The sequence below is a fragment of the Pteropus medius genome, unplaced genomic scaffold (assembly GCF_902729225.1).
Source record: "Pteropus medius unplaced genomic scaffold, Ma_sr-lr_union100, whole genome shotgun sequence".
Classification (NCBI taxonomy): domain Eukaryota; kingdom Metazoa; phylum Chordata; class Mammalia; order Chiroptera; family Pteropodidae; genus Pteropus; species Pteropus medius.
In genome coordinates, this window is record NW_024352787.1 from 11280941 (window position 1) to 11303674 (window position 22734).

General features: G+C 36.6%; 1 protein-coding gene across 3 annotated transcripts in view; it reads left to right on the forward strand.

Moving 5' to 3' along the window:
• Window positions 1-22734, forward strand: part of LHFPL3 (LHFPL tetraspan subfamily member 3) — a 533100-nt gene continuing 510366 nt past the window's right edge. Inside the window, exon 1 of one of the 3 annotated variants that reach the window (XM_039849257.1) lies at window positions 1-796. In XM_039849257.1, the coding sequence (XP_039705191.1) occupies window positions 349-796 (448 nt within the window). In that variant the 5' untranslated portion in view covers window positions 1-348. The remainder of the gene's footprint in view (window positions 797-22734) is intronic. The other 2 variants (XM_039849259.1, XM_039849258.1) reach the window with 2 other exon arrangements.

Below are 22734 nucleotides of genomic sequence, written 5' to 3' on the forward strand. Positions count from 1 at the left end.
TCGGGGGCGCGGGAGCCCGCGCTCCACGTTGCCCCGCGCGGGATTTGTCGCCTTCAGCTGCAGCAGCTGCAGCGGCGGCGGGAAGAGGGGTGGAGAGTGGTGAGAAGGGCTGGAGCCCGGGCCAGGAAGGAGGGAGGGGGGCCGCGAGACAGTGCCAGGAGAGCCAGAGGGGTGCTTGGCGCTCCCCCGCCCTCCTTCCGGGAGCGAGGATGCAGACTGTGAAACTGGCGCTGCTGGGCTGAGGCGGAGGCAGGGGAGTTGCAGCGCGCGGCTCGGTGAGTGTGTCTCCTGAGCGCGGAGAGGCGGGGGAGGCGGAGGACCAGGAGGAGGCGGAGGAGGAGGGGGAGAATGCCCGGAGCCGCCGCCGCTGCCGCCGCCGCCGCCGCCGCCGCGATGCTCCCGGCTCAGGAGGCTGCGAAGCTGTACCACACCAACTATGTGCGGAACTCGCGGGCCATCGGCGTGCTGTGGGCCATCTTCACCATCTGCTTTGCCATCGTCAACGTGGTGTGCTTCATCCAGCCTTACTGGATCGGCGACGGCGTGGACACCCCGCAAGCCGGCTATTTCGGGCTCTTCCACTACTGCATCGGCAACGGCTTCTCTCGAGAGCTGACCTGCAGGGGCAGCTTCACGGACTTCTCCACGCTGCCCTCGGGCGCCTTCAAAGCCGCCTCCTTCTTCATCGGCCTCTCCATGATGCTCATCATCGCCTGCATCGTTTGCTTTTCTCTCTTCTTCTTCTGCAACACGGCGACCGTGTACAAGATCTGTGCCTGGATGCAGCTCACCTCCGGTGAGTGCGCGCTCACCTCCGCGGAGGCGAGGTGGGGGGACCTCGGGGCGCCCGAGCCCGAGGCGCGGGAGTGGGAGGTACCGGGCTGCGAGTGTCGCTGGGTGTCGAGCAACTTAATCCGCTCAGGCTTGGGGGTGTGGGTGGCGGAAACCCTGGGAGGCCGGAATCCCCGGGGTTCGCCAGCCTCGGCACCAGCCTCTTGTCCCGGGGCTTTCGAGAATCTCTCCTGTGCGGGGACGCCACCCAGAGGTACCCGCCCGAGGCAGGGCGGTTGCTGGGCCGAGTCCGCTTAGAACTAAGGGTGGGAGAAGCTACTGCTTACGGTGTGTGCTGAGGGACTGAGGAGGGACTGACACAGCTAGACGAAAAGCGGATTTAGAGAGGTTGTAGTTGAAGGAGAGTCAATCTGCTCTGTTCCTCGCTGGGACTGTTTCTGTCATTGGTTCTTGGGAGACCGTGTGTGTGTGTGTGTGTGTGTGTGTGTGTGTGTGTGTGTGTGTGTGGGAGGGGGTGGTGGCTGGAGTGGAATTGTTTCTCTCTGTCCCGAGCAGTTGTAAAAATTTTAACATGCTTCTGGAAATGCATAAATCCTAATTGTTTTGGGTTTCACCCTTTTAAGAAGAATGCAGCTTAGGAAGTTCCTTAGCAGTTCTCTAGTGTCCATTCTTCAGTTTGCTTCCTTGTCACAGCAGAGGTCCTTCCATTCCATCTTTAAACGAAGAGAGAGGTCTCGAGGGAATCAAGGTCTCGTTTTTGGGAAGTGGCTTTAGGAAGATGGGAAGAGGAGAAAACCTATTTCAGGAGTATCTCTGATCACCGTTTGCCAGTTGGTAATAGATTGTTGCTAGCTGGAGAATATGAAATTAATTTTTTTTCTGAGTATCAAAGTTACTCTTATCCCAGAAAAGATGGGGGTGCATTTCCCGACTCCTTTCTCTACATGCCATGTGAAGCCAACTCCCACTCTGCCAGCCACCTTGAGTGTCCTGCCTTTTGAAGGCAACTCCATCCTCCCACACTTGACACCCTCTTGTTCTAGCATTGTCAAGGTCCTTTTGATTTTATGGATGATCTGGTGTAGAGGAATAGAGGATGTCTCAGGCAACCAAATTTTCTCATTTGTGTTTTGTTTTATTTGATTGTTTTCATTCTTCGAAGATGTTACCTTCGAGATTTTGTATTTATTTCTATGCTTGGGAAGGTTTTCTGGGGAGTAGGGATTTGATCTCCAAGTTTACCAGAGTGATATAGGATGATTACGTCCCTAAAGGTGCTGGACAAGAGAGTTAAGGTTCATCATGATCTTACGTTTGCTAGTTTGATATAAGAGAAGCTAGTGGGAAACTAATCTAGTATGGAAGTATTTGTTATGTATTAAGTGTGTCTCAGCTGATTTTGATATGTCATGAACTGTGAACGTGCTCCATGTGAAAAGCAAGAAAAGAGCACTTTAGAGACTCCTCAGACTCTATTATCCTCCTGAAATGTGAGAATTCTTTGCTTTTCCTTCTCTTTCCACTCCCAACTTATTGAGGCACCCTTCATCTCCCTCCTACCCCATGTTTTTATATATAATGTAAACTCTTATGGACATTTCAAGAGCAGACTGAGATTTGGAATAAATGCATGTATTATAGTTGTTCTTGACATTTAACTCTGGTTTGACTTTGAAGACAATAGGACATTGAGGATGCAGATGTTTTAGAAAAAGAATTGACCCTGCACAGCTAATTTTAATTTTTCTAAGTTAAATGACCTATTTAGACTGGTGATTCAAATTAGATTGTTTTTCAAAGGTCTGAAAATAATTTGCAAGTGATTTCTCAACAATATATTTTTAAATATTTTATTTTTATGAGATTTTTGTACACTAAGCCCAAGTTGTTTTTTCTTTTAAAAGGAAAGAAAACTATTTTTGGGAAAGAATTATCAGCTTTCAAGTTAATACAAACTGCAACTATTAAAATGTTGTTTTACTGTCCTCTTCTTGGAACAGAGCACACAAAAATTGTTTACTCTGAGATAGTGAAATATGAAGTTATGTTTTCAGAGATTTGACATTAATATATTATATGTTCCTATATGTCAATGTAGGATTTGACATTAATATATTATATGTTCCTATATGTCAAAAATGTGACGATAGCCCTTGTACTAAAGAATATATAAGGACATTTACTTCATTTTTGTAGCAGTACAGGGTCCTTTAGGTCTAAGCATACTTTTTAAAGCTTTTATTTGGTATTTTATTTCTAGATAAACCATAGAAACACATGTTTATTTATTAATAAAGTATGTTAATTAAAGAAGAATGAATTATGACAATGGGACAATTAAGAATCAGTCAATTATATTCACAGATTTTTAAGCAATAGGATGTAGAAGATATTTCTGAAGAATGTCACATTTAATGTGGTTTTTGGGGTTTTGATTTTTAAGTCTCATGACACTAACAAGAAATTTATATATAATGTAAACTCTTATGGACATTTCAAGAGCAGACAGATTTGGAATAAATTCATGTAATATAGTTGTTCTTGACACTGTAAGTTACTTTCAAAGTTCAGTTTCCAACCTTTAGGCTATTTTTTTTTTTAATGTTAAGAAGACTCCGCATACTTTTAACTGTACCAAGGCTAATCTCAAGTGTAATGTGCTACAGAGAAAGATGAGATTTAATGTACCATTTCGTTATTAGAGACTGTTTAACCCTCTTTGAAAGTCAAATGATTAACTTGTGTATTTAGTTATCTAGGCATTTTAATATAGTAACATCATTAATTAGAACCAGGTAGAATGTAAAATCCCCGTATGAAATGATACTCTAAAATGATGAGGCAGGAAACTTTCTTGTGGCAGTACAACATCCAGAATTATTCTTTTTATGATTCTGAACAGTGAACTAGGAAAAAAAACTTAGTTTTTTTGGACTTGAAGATTATGTTGCTCTTCTATCTCGATGTGTGAAGCACAAACACTTAATGGTGCTGTTATGAAGACCTGCCCTTTCCTTCTTGCTTCTCCCTCTAAATCATTATTAACCTCAGTGGAGTGAAACTACAGAATTAGGAGCTAATATGTCACACTACTGTTCAATGTAATCAACAGTAGTTGATCACATATGGGCTATGCCTGATTTAAAAACTGAAGACATAAAAATAATACGTAAAATAAATAATAGCAATCAGAGATGCGAAATTTCCAGATTTACACAGAGATAACTTTTTGAGAAGAAAAGAGAGACTTTTCTTCCTTCTATATGATTTCTCTAACACGAAAAGAGGCAGATCTGTAATTGGTCAGACAGGGTAATAAAGCCCAGATTAAAAAAAGTCAAGATGGGAAGGGAATTTTTTTTTGCTTTGGGAACTCGATTCTCTGCTTCCCTAGTTTTGTTCTTTAAATAGTGTTTCAGTCTGTTTTCAAGTCTCATAAAAGTGTTCTGTTTGTTTTACTGACTATAAGTTGTATCTTGAATTATTTCCAGAGGGCCAAATGTTAACAATTGTAGGCCAAATAAATCCTTTTTTTTTTTTTCAAATAAGCTAATGTATTAAGGCAAAAATCAATGTTTTTAGACATTTACCATGGACTTCTTGGTTGAAGGCAGCAGTGAGGTATTCGCTTTCATATGTGAAGAAGGGGCACCTGATCCAAGTTGGATTTCCTTATTCAGGAAGGATAAGGATAGGAGAAGGGACTTTATTTACCAGATCCCTTATCTCCTGTCATTCTGAATGTGCCAAGAAGAAGGGCCACCAAGATGGCAAGGCTTTTGGTGGCATGGGTTAAGGGCTGAATTGCTTAGTCACTTTCCCTGACCTCCCAGCCTTAGTTTTGTTTAGCTCTTTTTGGCCAACTTGCTTTCTTAAATTTTATAACTTTGTCAGTTGAGATGAGACTCCCCAGAGGTAATCATTGCATTTCATAGCCTGCAAGGCCAGCCTCTGTAATGTTATACCATCCTATCTCATGGTACCTTGTTCTTTGTTATATAAGTTGTCATCATTTGAGACTACAAATGTGTTTGTGTGTTTATTTGTTTAATGTCTGTGTTCTCTAGTACACTAAAAGTTCTATGAAGTCATGTCTATTTTTTCATATAGCATAGAGATCAAGATCGTGGACACTGGAGTAAAAAAGACATTTGAACTTGGGTTTGAACTCGGACTCTGACACTCACTGACTGTGTAACCTGGGGAATTAATCTCTTATACTTCTGTTGTTCATCTGCCCAGTGGGCATATAATAGTCCTTACTTTAGGAAATTGGTACAAGGATTAAATAAGCAAATGTATATACTGACAATAGTGCTTAATGTATAGTAAGCAAGCACTATTTGAGAGTTAGTTTTGCTTCCTGTTCTTGTGTTATTTTTATTGCCGTATCCTGGCACACAATAGTATGTGTATGTCTGGCAAATAGTAGGTATTTTTGTTGAGTTACTAAATTAAAAAAAAAAAAAGAATGATTAATGGGGCAAATGAAAGGAGAAAGGAATGATTTAGAATTTCCCACACACCATGTTGAGAAGTGAATACAGTATACTTTGAAAGCCACAGTGCTCATCTTTCTCATTGGTTTGTGACATCAGCAGTAATTGAACTAGAGGAACTCTTCCAACAATCTTCGATGGCAATGGTTGTGGCTTGACAGCCTAATTCATGATGATCTTATTCTCAAATGGAGGAATTTTCTGATGCATAGGTAGTGATCTTCATTACAACACTGGGAGAGAATCAATTATATCTTAGAATTCAGCAGATTTTTCCTTACCATTTAGTTTCTCATGAAAAAAAAAATCACAGTATTCAAAATGGAGGTTTTTGTAAGAATCAAAAGATCAGGCTTTTTTTCATAAGCGCAGTGACCCATTTCCAGGTTGCTTTTCCTTATGTGCCTTCAGGAGCAATCTGGACAGATGAGGATGTGACTTCCAGGTTTCCCATTTCTCCCTTCTGGGCACCATGCAGATGTGCTCTTCTTTGACCTGCCAAGCAGCCTGCCAGGCAGCCTACCAGGCCTGCTCAGATAGGTGGCCCTGCATGTGCAGAACTCTGATGTGGGTGCCCTGAAAAGGGTACAAGTTTGGGATTTATCTACTCAAGCACAGACTTGGCATTCAGGACCATCACCAGTTCTTATCATTTGGCCTATGCTGAGCAGCGTGAGGAAGTGAGGTCTTGCCTCAAAGAGCTGCTTATCCATCTTGAATTCAGTTATGGAGTGAACAGAGAGGGATTTTTCCTCTGCCAGAGCATTTCAAACATTCTCCCAGATGCAGAGGAATGAATGTATACCCCTGGGGAGGGCAGTTTTCATTTTTAACAACATATTCCACTTCTAAGAATTTACTATTTACCAAGCCAAACTTATATGGAATGATTTGAAATGAAAATTTAGAAACTGTTTATTATTATTATTTTTTTTGGTTTTATGTGACAAAGAATGTGACAATTGAAGAGATGTTGGAAAATATATTAATGTGAACGTCAAAACAAATGATTTTTATAACAGTGAAATTTTAAGTGAATAGCTGTGAAAAATAACAGGCCTCATATAACCCAAAATATATATCGTTAGGTGATTTTTTTCTTATTTCAAGGCTGCACATTTAACAGCTTTTAACCATTGTAAAAATGATAACAAGATGCTTATATACTTCTATAAATAATAAATACAAACATACATACCTACGTAATGTAATGTGGTATCAGATACTTAATATGAAAACAATTATTTAATGATTGGTGCTTATGTTTGATATGAGGCTATGACCCAGTAAAAAGAATTCAGATGGCCAGGCCAGTATATTACATTATAGGCACATACCTTAGAAGTCTGTCAAAGTGAGCAAAATTTAAAAAAAAGAGAAAAAGAAACAGTGGAGCATATAGCTATAGTTGCAGTATGTGGCTCAGCACACTTCTGTGTGTGGTGTGAGGAGATAAACCGTGGGGAGAGGAATAGAAAGAACTTCTGATCACACTGATATGAAGTAATACTTAAGGAAAATTCTAATTTGGGGGCTTAATAGCATGATAACTAGGAGAATTTTAAAGTCTAATTTCCATAATATGTTTGAACTTTTGGGGTCAGCACTAGCTTTAATTAATGTGATTTTCCCTTATAATGAATCAACTGGAATTTTTATTTGATATGAGGAAAGACCAAAGAACTAACCTTTATTCTTAATAATAACAAGAAGATAGTAACAACAGAAAATAAGAGGCTGGTTCATTTAACAAATAGTAGGTAAGTTATTTGATGATTTAAACATAAACTTATGAAAAATCATTGGGTCATTAAAAAAAAGAAAAATAACCTTTCCCAGAATCCTAAATGCTCACATAATTATATCACGCAGGTCTCAAATTATAGCTAGAATTCTGATGCTCCTATTGCATAGGATTATTGTACCATTCATAGTTAAATCATCCTAACTGTAATCTTGAGCATATTTCTCATTTCTATTCTTAAAATAAAACAAAAACAATGAGGAGCTAGCAAGAGGAAGATAAATAAGTTTTTGATCAACCTAGACATGAACCATATCTAGCTTCTATTTGGCAGAATGAAAGCAGTAAGCAAACCTTTCTGAAGTAGAGTTGCTGACATGGAATTGTCAGAATGGGTCTCGCATACCTGCATTCTGACATCTTCTCCAGCCTAATGAAACCAAGTCTGCAGCAGGGTAGGGACTGTCTATCTGTGCTTCATAGGAGAAGAGATCCTAAGTGATAGGCTGAGTAAAGATAGTCTAATTGCATGAGATTTTGAGATTATGGTTTATCAATGAAAGGGCTAGTGGAAGAGTAGTAAAAGGTAGTGAAACGAATGAGAAATAATTGTCAATCAGAAAAGAGGCCTTAGTTCATGCAGAACTTAACTAATAGTGTTCTCCATATTTTTTTGCCCTATTAGAAAACAGTGGCAGACAGGAGTTTGAAGGGAGTTCAACTTCAGCTATAGTACAGAATGCATCATAGGCCTATTTACTTAAGTGTCTGGAAACCATTTGTGGAAATAGTCTGTGAAGGGAGGGCTCTGCACATCCCCTTTTTGGTTTTGATGAAGATCAAGAGCGAGGGTGCAAAATCAGAATGGGAAATGTGTATCATCATTGACAAAAGGCTCAGTATTTGAAAAACAGGCAAATATATCCAGCTGTGAAGAATGACAAGGATTAGAATAGTGACACCAAAAATAATTGAAGTATGAATAAAAAAGAATTGAAGAAATTCAAGGTTAAAAAGCCTGTGGAATTTGATAACATCTAAAGCCTGTTGAATTTGATATAACCAATGGCTTAAAAATATATTAACATGGGACAAGCAGAGAGTTGGAAAATGCATTATAGTGCAAAACAGTGTGCAAATCCAATTACCAAGAAAGAAAAATTATGGCTCCACCCCCCTCCTCCATACAAGGAGTTATAAAAGATTCTAAAATCAAGATATTCAAAGGGAGAGATGATTGAACTTCTAGTATGGCAGATGGGAAATATGGAGAAGGATTAAATAAGAAAGAAAAGGTCATTGTACAATGTGATAAAGAGCATTCTATAGTTTCTCTTTAAAAGTCTAATTACACATTGTGAAACTAAATTGATTTCTATAATGAATTTAATGGGGAAAGGGAACTTCCAGTGAATATATTTAAGATAAATATATTTATGGAGCATTTTAAGAACATGTACAGTACAAGCTAGATTGAATTTGTCTAAGATACAGATGATTAATAACCAGCAATATTGTGGATCTGTGTAATGCCAAATATCAGCTAACTGAATATTCATATTTTAACCAGTTTACTGGGCTAGGTGTGGTACTGACTAGTTAGCATTTTTTGAAAACCTTCATAGGGAAAAGGAATGCCGTATCGCAGTTTTACAGATATGGTTGGTGACACTTTGGGTCATGATATCAATTTAGTATGTAATGATCAGCATTAAAACTTGAATTAAAACAGAATAGAAAATATGAATGTAATATAGATAGTAATGGTTTTACGAAACCTTTATTTATTTACATATGTGTGTATGGATTAGATGGCAATGTATAATGTATTGCTTGCTGTGGATTGTAGTAAAAACATTTGAAAGACATTATTCCAGAGAAAAGATGATATAGTATGAATTTGGAAAAATAATTTTCTCTTCACTGGAAAATTGTAAAAGTTTTACACCAATTTATAGGTGATTTTATATGTGAGGGTAGAATAGATAAAATATACTTAACCTAAGCAATTTGAGACATTTTTCTTTGCTTTTTTTCCCTCACCTCCATTAATGACTTTTATTGCTAATGTACCCCAATTAAATTATGAGTTGATTGAAAATAAGACTTATTTTTCCAGACGTGATTTGGTTGGCCATTCATGCTATAAAAAAATGACATGGTCCACCTCTGAGCAACAATCTAGCTTAGCAAACATTTAAACAAGTGTATTTAACCAAGTGCCAAATGGATATAGACTTACAAGCTTTTAGAAGTTGAATGGATATTAAAACTTAATTTAGCCATCTCTTGATTTTCTGGATAAAGAAATAATGGTAAATTCTAACTACTGAGCAACTACTATGTGCGAAAACCTTTAGTTTAGTATATTTAACCTTTACAACAATCCTGCGAGGTTAGTATTATAACACCCATTTTGCAGATGAAGAAATTGAGGCTTAAAAATTGTTAGCAGTCACAGAGCCAGTAAATGGTTGAGCTGTAATCAGATTCTCCCTCCCTACAGCACACTGCCTTGGCATCTGAGAGAAATTAAGAATCTTGATAAAATTACACCTTGTAAGAATTGAAACACACATCTGATTCTCAGTTTGATGCCATTTCTACCACTTTCTTTTGCCTCCCAACTTAATGTGCATTTGTTTAGCATAAGTCTTCAATATGCATTTTCACCATCCTGTATCAACATGAAAGGAAGGAACTGCTATTTACAGAGAAAATAATTATCTACATGTTTACCAGATTTCCCTCTTCAAGCATGCTTAAGCGTGATGAGGTACTCCTCATCCCAACCTTTTCGTTTCTCTAACCTAGAGCCTGGGTGGTTCTTTGCCCATGCTGCCCCTCTGGTTATACGTCTGATCTCATCACTATCAATCTTAGGCCGTGAATCCTGCAAGACTAGGGCAAATGTCAGCATTACTGGCTCAGTATCATCCAACTCCTCCCAACATCAGATGCAGAAACGTTCTTAATAGATTAGCTTATTGATGGTGGTGGTGAAAGTGGTGAAGGTGGACAGGATCGCTAAGTCACAGACAGAGTTCCAGAGAAGGAACGATAGACTTGGCAGCTTCTGGGGGCATTAGGTGAGGAAGTGGTCGTAAGATTTGCATCTTGACTTGGCCACTTATTGGCTGGATGATTTTGGGCAAGTTGTCTTACTACTCTTGACTTTTTATATTCTTGACATTTTTCTAAGATTTATATAATTGTATTCCAGATACATATAAAGAGATTGCAAGTTATGGACATTAAAATATGTCATCTGTTAATCAAATGTTGCTGAGCATTTACCAACAAAGTAAATGTTAGGAAAATCATGGAAAATAGGGTAAAATTAGAACCAAAAGCAAACAAGGTAGACAAAGTTAGATTTCCTCAATATGAAATCTTAGACAAAGTTAGATTTCCTCAATATAAAGATCTTAAATAAAAAGATCTATCTTCTGTGTTCTTAGGATTATTGAATTAGTCCATGTAAAATGTAATGCACTATATACTAGCATATAGTAAGCACTCAGTTACTGTTAGCTATGATTACTGTTGCTGTGATCACTGCTACTACCATTGAAGAGAGCAGGACTGGAGGAGTGGTTAGTATGCAGAAAACTTAGTGGACAGGAAGATTGAACTCACAATGCACAATTTAAAGAAGGACAATTTTGTTTCACAATTTGTGTGTGCCAGACCTACCTTGTTCTGAGGATCAAGGAAGATAATGGCTATGAAATCCTTTTAGAAACTGAACAATGTTATATAAATGCCATTGTGATTACTATAATGGATATTGTATATTACTAACAAACCCTGATTCAGTTAAGGTTTTAATTTTGTGTTAGCAGGGTCTAGCTCTTCCATTTTATTTGTCTAAAGTAATGACTCGAAGTAATAAGAATGTATTTTGGAGATAATTTTGAACTGTTTAATAATTTTAACTGAACAAACTTGAAAAAAGGAGCCACGTTTTAAAGGCAACGTGAGCCATCTTTAGATTATGTTAAGACCTACCTAAGTACTTAGGAATTCTTAAGTTATCCGAAGTGATAGAGAAATACCCAAATTATTTCTTCTTCACAGTCACTAAAACCAAAATGGAATATTCTCAGTCTCTAATAGCATCATGTAACAACAGGAACAAATGTGAAGAAGCTTTTTTTGTGACTATTTTAAATGTAGCTCTAATGTTTTAAAAATTGTTTCTTAATATTATACTCTGAATCTTTATTTTTCTTCTTAAGCAAGAAAAGTAGTGATTTAAGATTCTCCGATATATGTTCAAAGGATTATGTTGCTCTGTTTTTCATTAACATGTTAATTCCTTGTATTTCTTTAACTTTTCTAAAGAAGTTTAAAAATAACAAACCCTTATATTGCTTCTTATTAATATTTTCATTTCAGGTTTAAAGTCATCAGCTTATTATAAAATGAGAACATCAGTTTGTTATAAATATATCTATTACCATGACCCAAACCACTGGATTGAATAATGAACAAATGAACGTTCTCTTCTCTACATATTATCAATATCCCTTTTATGCTGAATAACCATAGTTGATGTTGACGAGAACTTATTAACTAAGCGTGCTTTAAAGATGTTGGAAAAGAGATACTTCTAGAGATGCTGGTGAGCACTGCTGGACAGTCTCCTACCTGTGTCCTGTAAGTCATAGTGAATGGCTCTGCTCTTCTAGACCTCTCAGTCTCCTGGAAAGAGCTCTCCAGCAAGAGAGCTAGAATGGAGAAATGGGCCAGGATATGCCCCCACCTAGTTCACTTTACTGAAGACCCCTCCACTGACTGCAGGATGGACTCTAGAGGGAGCTCCAGCCCTGTTATCGTGTGCTTCTTAGAACTTTGCCTTTTAAAGGGTCAGGTCCAGAATCATTTTTTCCCCACCACGTGTCAGATAACATTTTAGAGGATGAAGGGTGAAGGATAAAATATGAAGGTTGAAAAAGAATGAGAAAAGAGATTCATCCACAATACATGCAGTAAGAGGAAAGCTCCTTTTACCTACAAAGAAAAAGCCAACTCCTCCTGGACTTTCCTGCAGCCCATTTGCCTTGATATCAATTCTTTTAAATTAGTCTCTATAACTTACCTGACTTTTTAGGGAGCTTTTTGACTCTCCAGGGTCCTACTTTTTTGAAGGACTCATTGGCATGGTATTCCATCAGAACATTTTGGCTGTTGCATCTTAGCCTAGAGATGGACACTTTAGAATAACTTGAACATCACTGGAGGATTAGCAGGTCACTGGAGAATTCAAAAGAAGTTGAGGGATTCAGAACTATAGGATTCTAAAGAGACATTTGATCTTGGTGGTCATGAGCTATGCATTATGTTTGCAGCAGCTCAGGCATGTTTTGTGAATGAAAAAAGTAGAATTGGAAATTCTATTTCTTGGGAAACTTAGGGATTTTTCAGAATTTAAAAATAATGTTTACAATAACTAAGAACATGGACCCTAGCCATATATAAATAATGCTTCACAGGATCAGAATGAAAAACTGGGCACCTAATTTAATTACTAGCTATATATTCTAGTCTCCATTTCCATAAAAACAGGAGAAAAAGAAGGAATGAGTGCCTGCTTTATCTTATAGCTATTGCAATTAGATACAGTTGTACACTCTTACATAGGTTTCTCCACTGGAAGCCACTCAAAAAACACACAAATTCCATTCTTTTTTCTCTTTTTTAAAAATGGAACCTGAGCTTAATCTGATTTTTACCTCTTTGGGAATCTGAAGTGCTGAAAGTTCTTTAGAGGAAAACTTTCAAATAGCACACTTTCCTGCTCAACATCAAGCCTTTTTTTTTTTCCATCTCACAGTCAAAAAACATTATTTTTTAATCTTCACCAGGAGTCCTCCTCATTAGCCCCCAAACCCCACTCTGGCCCAGTTCCAAGGCCAAGCAGAAAATTTGAAACTATACTGATCCTGCAGTTCAATTCAGCAGCCTAGCATTGGTCTGAGACCTCTTAGAATTTGGAGACTAGGTTAATGTGCATAGAACAAAGGGAAAAAGTTCTGTAATCAGTCAGTTCATTTGACAAAAACTGTTCCTTTCCTTTGTGTACTGTTAAAGAATTGATTTTTTTTTTTTTAAACAAAAGATCTCTAAAAAACCAACCTAATGATTGTGAGAGGTAGTCTAAACTTTTAATTGTGATAGATTTATTCAGGTAATAGAATGAGTCTCACATAAAATTATTCCTCTCTGTCTCATGGTGACATGAGCAGTTCTTATGGAATATATTCCCAAATGTGTTAAAGTATTGTAGGTAGAAATATGACTTATAAGAAGGCATGCTTGAATTTGTACAATGAAAGAGGTAATTTAAATTTCTATTGTAGTTATAATATTATTTAGCTTAGCCATCATTCTGGTTTTGTTTAATATTTGCAAAACGAATCATCGTTTTAGCTCATCTGCAAACATATTATGAATAATACATATTGCGTTTGTGTGTATGTGCCTGTGTGTGTTTGTGTGTACAATTTAAAGAATAATAATTGTGTGTCTGCTACCGTTTTCTGATTATATCTACCCAGAGGTAGCCACTTTCCTGATTTTTGTGTTATTAGCCTATATTCCTTATAATAGTAATATACATATAATGTACATATACATATAAGGTACACTAATGTATATATTTCTTAGTAATACATTGTTTAATTTTTGTCTGTTTTGAAAGGAAATGTTTTTAATATTTCACCATTTAGTATGACGTAGGGGGTAGATTTTTTTTTTTTTCTGCAAATACTATTTATTAGGTTAAGGAAGTTCGCATATTCATTCCTACATCAAAAAGTTTTTAGATTATGAATATATGTTGGATTTTATTGAATGCATTTTCTGTATCAGTTGAGATCAAATAACTTCTCTGAATTAATGTGTTGATGAGATGAAATATAATACTGGATTTTCTAATGATGAAATAATTATGCATTTAAAGAACACTACCACTTTGACACACATTGTGAGTCTCAGTCCCTAATATTTTATTTAATATTTTAAAAAGTATTTTCATGAGTAAGATAGATCTTTTTTTTTCCCTTTGTAATACCGTCTTTATTTAGTTTAGGTATCAGGATTATGTAAGACTCATAAAACTAGTTGAGAAGCCTCTCTTGTTCAGGTTTTTGAAAGAATTTATGTACTATCGGAATACTTTTTTTTTGAATGTTTAATAGAAATTATAAAATTGTCTGGGCCTCATATGTCTTTGTGGGGAGATTTTAAACTACTGATTATATTTCTTTAATTGTTATAGAATCCTGTTTTCTATTTTATCTTGAGTCAGTTTGTAAAGATATATTTTTTCTAAGAATTTGTTCATTTCATCTACATTTTCAAATTTATTGGCATATAACTGTTCATACTATGCTTTTACAATCATATAATAAGAGTTGTTTGCTGATGTCTTCTCTGTTTTCTTTGGATCAGTTTTGCCACAGTTTGTCAGCTTTATTAGTCTTTTAAAAAGAGCCAACTCTTGTTCTCCATTACTTTCTTCTGTTATGTAGCATTAATTTTTGCTTTTATTTTTTTTATTTTCTTCTATTTTGTTTGCGTTTATTCTCTTGTTCTTTTTCTAACTTCTTAATTTGGTTACCAAACTCATGAATTGTTAGCTGCTACAAACATAAAAAAACTGCTTATCTAAAATGAGACTTTTGAAGAGATTATCATTAAAAGTTTTGATCCGGAATTGTATGCAATCATCTCAAGCATAACCTAAAAGGAAAAAAATAGATGTTGGTGAAGGAAAGCTCAAGTTACTTAAAATATTTACATATATTCTGCTGGCATGTTTATACAAATCCAGTATATTTAATATTAAATGTCTATTCAATATATTTAATATTTAATATTCTATTTTCTTATATAAAATAAATATAATAAATAAAAGTTACATATTGGTGTTCCCAAATACCCTCTCATTTATTCTAGCAATTGCTATTGTAATAATATCATCTTCCATGTGTATCAGAAAAAGGTAAGTGAAAACTCTCAAACATCAGCAATCAGTTGGCGCCACCAAGCTCAGAGTCAGCTTTAGTGCTCAATTGCTTCTTTGGACTCTTGCTTTGTCTTTTTTCTTACCTGTAAGTATTTCTCTTACTTTCAGCTCAGTCATACATGTTAAAAATTTTTTAACATTTTGAGGCGTTCTGTTTGAGAGGGTTTTTTGAGTCATCTGGTCTTCCACATTTCCCCAAAAATAAATTCCATGGATAACATTCAGTTGACTTTGCTTAGTTCTATGGCCACATAAACTCCAAACTTTAAAGTGCCAAGTCACCAATTTATGCCATTGCTAAAAGAGGGACAGGATCAGAGAAATGTGGATTGATGCATGCAAACTAATTATAATTTCCAGACCTACTACTCAAAATTCATGAATCCCCTCACAGTGAGTTAGCATTATGTTTTTCTAAGATGAATCGTATGTTAGGAGCAAAGGAGTGACGGTCTCTACTTCCAATGGCATATACATGTAATAGAGTAGATTTCTCTTAGTTTTAATGTAAAAATACTGGATGAAATTACAAAAATACTGTAATTGGGTTCTCAGTCCTTTTATTCTTTCCTTCATTCATTTATCTTTCCTATTGCATGCTATTATGTGTATTAGAGGAGATAGGAAGACTAAAACACTTTCTAATATTTAAGATATCTTTATGATTTGTTTTCTTCTTAGGTTTGGAAAGAATTTTGTATTACTAAGAAAAGTGTGTTATATGTTATATGTTTATCTAGTTAACATACTAGATAAACATATAAGCTCTGAAAGCAGAACATCTGGGTTTGTGTGGCGGCTACTTCATTTACAGTTTTTAGCCTATCTATGCCTTAGTTTCCTCATCTATAAAATGAGGAAAAATGTAGTGACTGTCTCATGTCTGGAACACAGAAAACACTCATAAATGTTAGGTATTAACATCAGCATCATAGTTGTTGTCACCATCATCATCACTCTAGAAAGGCAGTCCCAGAAGGATTAAAAAAAAGTAAAGGACCTAGTATGTTGCTGTTTTGTAAAAACTCCATATGACCTTAATATTTTATTTTTCTTTCATTCTAAAAAAGAAATCATGTACATTTTGGGGCTGTTAATTCATTGTTACTCCTTTTTTTGGGGGGGCAGGTGAAGCTCTTTCCATTTTAGGTTCTTGTGGGGATTTGATGATAGCGAGAGGAGGACAGAGGAAGTCATGGAATTTCCCTGAAGTGGGTGCCCTGTGAACCATTTTTCGAGTTGGAGATTGGAGATCTGTAGAAGGATATCATTAGGGCTCAGACAGGACATGTAGTAGTTATCAATTGTAGCTCCTTGTGACCTTTCTGGAAACTTCTTGAGGACAGTGATCATGGATGTTTTATTCACCATTATATATTTAGTGCCTAGGATCTTTGTTGTTGTAAGTTTGCCTTATCTTTCAGTGCGCTAAACTGATGCCACAACTCAAAGCTTATTTTAGGAATTGATATAAAGACAACTTCTCTCAGCTCTTTTCAGAGAATGGGTCAACATAGTGATTTTCCCATAGAATCAGTGCAACTAGATATCTTACCATTTCTGTATGATTTAAGCTCTACTTAAGAAAACAGGTCCTATTTTTTATTTCAAGTTCTGAAATGATGAAATGTGAACCATACTTGATTATGCTTTAATATTTGTGTATATGAATACGGAATGACACCTTCTAAATGGCTCACCTTGACCAGAGAAATATGACACTGAAAAATGGATATTTCGTTAAAATTCAGCATGTAGGTTTGTTTTATGGTTTGTAATTTTTGACCTTAACACAAAGAGTGAAAATGTTATAGAACCAAGTAAATACTAACATATTTGAGTATAAACCTCATTTTCAAACAAATTATTTTCAAAAGAAATTCTTTTAGTTTTCAGCCTTTAAGGTAACAACCATAAAATCTTAGAGTAGAGCAAGATGGGAAGACGTAGAGGACAAACGAAAAGACAAAAAGACAGAACGGTATAGTTCAAGTAACTAAACAGATGGGACTAGCATGTGACAGAGCAGCAGTAATCTTGTGTAGTCTCCACTATCCTTGCTCCATTTACGGACATTTATATAATGGTTGCAAGGGGAGACTCAGATAAAGTCTAATCAGGGAGCCAAAAACCCTTTTTGTTCCACCCTCCCTCTGCCTCCTCCTTCTTAAATTCGGCTTGACTTTCAAATTCTTTGGGAAGGAGAAAAACCATGGAGTTTATAAATGAAAAAAACCTATATAGGTGGGGAAAGAATGTTTTATTTGGAGGCTAACAAAAAGACAATACAAAATAAAAAAATTAATTCAAGCCTCCTTCAAAATATAATAGCATCAGTTTGCTGCTTCCCGGGGCAATAATAAGGTATGTCATAAGATATATTGCATAATCATTTTTTCTTACAAAATAATTGTTTTACCTTTTTTATTGTTGTATTTTAAAAATATAAACCCTCAGATATCAGAAAAATATGTAGAATCTAAAATATAGTTGTAAAGTAGATATTGAAAGCTGAAGAAAAGTGTTGGGAAATGAATTATTCTCTACAGTAAACACCAGACATACATGGGACCCTTTTCATGATATTGCTCAGTTACATTGTTCACAAGGTTTCTTTAAGAAGATGTGCCTTGTCTTTATTTTAAAATGACTTTGTGATGTCTGGCTGCTATGGTAACTGCTATTTTATTAAAGAGTAACATTATAGTCAACTAAAATTGTCAACTTGGCATGCTATTCTAGATTTCCTTTATATTTATTCTGTTTTCTGATTTATCACATATTTGATATAATCTTACATTTTGGGAATGTTTACATTTTCCTATGTTTGTTTATATATTAGAGGAATATTGTTGTTAGGTCTGAATAAGGATTCAGTGTTATTGCAAAACCAGCTCCTTTTGCCTGCAATAGTACCATTTACTGAGAGCTCACTGTGTACCAGGTACTGTTCCAGTACTCTACATATTACCTCACTTAATCCTCATAAAGTCTATGGGGAGATATTTCTTCTTCTTCTTCTTCTTGTTATCATTTCACTGATAAGGAAATGGAGGCACAGAGAGATTAAGAAATGTTGCCAAGATCATACGGCTAGAATTGTGCTGTCCAATACAGAAACTTCTAGCCACGTGTGACTAAAATTTAAGTTAAATGACATTAGAAATTTAGTTCCTCAGTTACACTAGCCACACTTCAAGTGCTCAGTAGGTCCATGTGGCTAGTGGCTACTGAACTGGACTGTGTAGAACAGAATATCTCTATCATTGCAAAAAGTTCTATTGGACAATGCTGTTTTGAGGAAGCAGTGAAGCCAGGTGACGTGGTTCCAGGGTCTATACTCATAACTACTACACTGAACTGTCATATTGTCCACCTTCCATTAACAGTAAAGGGACTGGTACTGAGAGTCTATGAGTTGATATTAACTTGAAGGATAAAGGACAAGACTAATCATAAAAGCCTGAATAGGAGATTCATTCATTCATTCATTCCACAAATCTTTATTGGGCACCTGCAGAGTGATAAATACTGTTCCAGATACTGTTGATAATAGCAGTGAACCAAATCAGATAGATTCTCTGACCTCACAGAGCTTACATTCTACTGGGGAAGACAGACACAAACAGATTATTAAATACATAATACATATCAGGTAGTGATAAATGCTGTGGAGAAAGTGCAGCAACGTAAGGGTGATGATAGGGAGTGCTGATGAAAAGTCTCTCTGATAAGATACCATTTAAGAAGAGACCTGCAAGCAGGACACAGAGAAGTGAGAGAAGAGAAGCCAGGCAGTAGGAAAAGCAGGGCAGAGGCCCCAAGGCAGAGATATGTGAGTTCAGTTCACATGTCCAGTGCCACACAAAATGGCAGGCATCCACAGAAATGCCTTCTCTTCCTGATTGTCATACCTCATGTATTCAGCCTTCCTTACCCTTGGTATGAAGTCACTTTCCTTTCCCAGTTCCTGTGTATCTACTTTTGGGTCCTTAGGGTCCATTGCATTTCTCTTACAACTATTAATTTTGTAGTCTTCAAATTTGGGAACACAAAGCAAATCTTAGCACCCTTCTATGATTAGCCTTATCTTAAAGGAGTTACCGGATCATACATGTTTGAAGAATCTTTCTGCTTTTCACGACCTCTTTCCCCCAATAAGTAGAGACTAGTCTACCAGATCAGAAGTTACTATACATAAAGCCAGGCTGATAAAATTATTTTTAGAAGAAAATTAAGAAGAAAAGAAACTAAATCATAGTTCTGGACTCAAGAAACAATCTTATAAATGTAATTTTTAGTTGTTAATAGTTTAACCAAGCACAGAAAATAAATGCCTGGCCTTAGAGCAAATTAAAAAATGTTAAGATAGCAACTACACTGACACCCATTAAGGATACATTCAACATCTCGTTTGCTAAGCATTTGGAAAGATTTGATTGTTAAAATGGTACCTAGGAATTTCCGTGCATCTTTCTTCCTGACTATGGCACTGCTTCCTCTAAGTCCAAGTTCATGCTTTCCTTTTCTCTATTAAAATGTAGCACAATATTACTGCTCCCTTCTTGTAATTGTGAGGACAAGTGAGTTACTAGATATAAAGTATTACTTCTACGATGATATTCCATGCATTTTACACATAAAATACTTTTACATGTAAAGTTCTTAGAATAGTATAAAGTACATGATAAGAATTCCATAAATCTAAGCTGTTATTATTATTCTGAGCACTCTAATCCCTTTCTCTGCTTGATTTAAGCAGGTCTTGCCTCAAAGCATCCTACCTTTCCTTGCTGTAGTCCACATGTATCTGCCAGTCCCACCCCTCAATCCCGGACAGCTCATACACAGTGCATGTGCCCTTTGGTGAACACCGCTTCCCCTCCTGATCCTCCTAACCTTCCCTTAAAATTGGAGTTTCTATACCCTGAAAACTCTTTAAAATCCTGTGCTAGGCACTGTGGAGATTTTGCCTGAGCACCACAGCATTTTATAATCTAAAAGGAAGGCTTCAAGGTAGAGGATAATAAGCCTGGTTGTCCAGGAGTACAGCTTTCTTTATCCTTTTCCCTCAGTGTAGGGCAGATCATGCGGGACTACCTCTACGTCTTCAGCCAAGAGCCTGAGTCCAGTAGATATGGGTGGACCCAGGTAAAACCGGTCTCTTGCTCCTGGCTAATATCAGAGTGACAATTGGGGCTCTCCAACCCCATTAAAAAACACTCTAGAAAAGCTCGAAAGTTGGCGGGGAACCTGTGAGGGCTACTCAGAAAGGCTACTTTCCCTTTGCAGTCCTGGATGCCCATAGTGGCTCTGAACAGATCAAAATTTGCTGATTTCTGTTTACAATGTATTTGTGAGGAAGCAGTAAAAGCTCTGACATATTCAGAAAACCAGGCGTATATGTGTGTGTGTATACATGTATATACATACATACACATATACACATATGTATTTATAGAACACTATTGGCCACTCTGTGAGTAAGTGTAAGATATTAACACTAGCCAATGATGGAGGAATTCATATTTTAAAACTCCCTTAGCTTATAAGCAACCACACTGAAGAGGAATAAAACAGGGTGGACCGTGCTGCGTGTTAGATGGGACTAAATAAGAAGGAATGTAGGTAATATATATTCACACTTTTCCCCCCAAGCCTTCTTAATATTCTGTCATTGAGTCATATTAGCCCTTTTTATTTATATTTCCTCAGGCCTTAGTTTGGGTCTGTGATCCTGATAGCTACAGTGATAAATTATTCATTTGTATGCAAATAAAAATAACAGCTTCTAGATGGAGGAAGTGTTTGCAGAGTGAGAGAAGTCCTGTAAGATAAAGGATAACCCTATATAACTACCTATGGTCTGCATTATGGCTCATTTTCTTCATTGGTGTTCGATTAGCCTGGAGTTATGAGCACCCATGCCTGGTAGAGCGGGAGAATGTGCTTCAATAGGTCAGCAGAACCTGCATAAAACCCAAGTTATAATAGTTGTTCCCATTGAAGGAATCTTGGAAGATACCAGAGCTGTGTTGGGTGTTTTCCTTTTCTTAACACTCCTTCAAGGTAGATTTTGTTATTTGCTGATGATGTATCTGAAGCTCAGTGAGGTTATGTGACTTGTCCAGAGCTATCACTGAAAGTGGAAAGGCAAGGCTCCATTCTTTGTCTCTCTCTTCTTTTATATATTCTTTCTAGTTAGTTCCGTTTTCCCTGATTTCTCACTCCCATCGCCTTCCTTCCCCACTGGCAAGCCATTATAACAAGTCTGATGGTTATCTTTTTGTTTGTACGGATTCTTATAAAAAATAACTTTTCTTGTTTGTGTTTCTGTATTTATGGTATTCTGCTATAGATTTCTTACTCTGTTATCTGTTTACTTAAAACAATTTTTTAGCAGCACTAGGTTGTACTTCTGATCCACTGTTACTGACGCTGGACAGTACTCAGCGCAGTATCCAGCACATTTCATCTTTATTAAGATGAGATGTGTGCTGGCTTTGCCTATGCAGTAAATACACTTACTATTCTGGGTGGCAGATACCCAGATTGCCTCTAGATCTCTACCACGCTGAATAACCCTGCAGTGAGCATCTTGTCTACAACCCTTGATGAACCTACGTAAGGTTGTTGGGAATTGCTGGACCATAGGGCACACATACGCCAGCTTTGACTATATTGGGTCAGTTTGCTGTCCAGGCTGTCTGGACACCAGTCCATGTCCACCAGCAGTGCAGGAGCACTCCTGTATCCTCTTATCCCCACTGGTACTCATATTTTTCTCATTTTCCTTATTTTCTAGTTTTGGTCAGTCTGTATGGTCTAAAGTGGTATCTCATTGTTTTAGTGTACATGTCTCAAAATTTTTAGTGTTCTTTAAAAAATCACCTCTTCATCTTCTCATATGCTTGTTAGTTTTCTACCTCTACCCTGTGTTCCCATTCAGGGGATAAAGGATGTGGTCAGGGTGTTGCTCATCTCTCTAGACTAGCACTGTCCATTTGAAATATAATGCAAACCACATATGTAATTTCAAGTGGCCACATTGAAAAAGGTAAAAGGAGACAGGTGTAATTAATTTCAATAACATATCTTATTTAACTCAACAGGTATAAATTATTATTATATAAATTATTATATAAATTTCCATGTATAATTGATAAAACAATTATTAATGAGATGTTTTATATTTTTTCCATACTAAGTCTTCAAAATCCCATGTGCATTTAACAAGGAAAGCGTATCTCAGTTTAGATGCTAAATTTTCAATGATTGAAGTGAAATGTCACTTTATACACATAAAGTTATATTTAACAGAAAAATACATTGTTTATAAAGTTTTAGATATACCTGATTATTAGAAATCCCTTCTTATATTGAACTAAAATCTGCTTCTCTTTCATTGTTACTCATTTGTTATAATATTGTTTTCTATGGCCACACATAGAATGTGTAATCTGTCTTTGAGAGGACACCCTGATAAGCCTTGAATTATAGCTCTTGAATTTCTCTTTCCTCATGATGTTTTCTCTTCTTAGTCCTCAAGATCCCCATTTCTCCCAGTTGTCCCTCACATGACATAGTTCCTTTACCTCTGGGTTAATCCACATTGGGCCCTTGGGTTGATTGCGTTCCCAATTGTTCATATCTTTCCTAGAAGC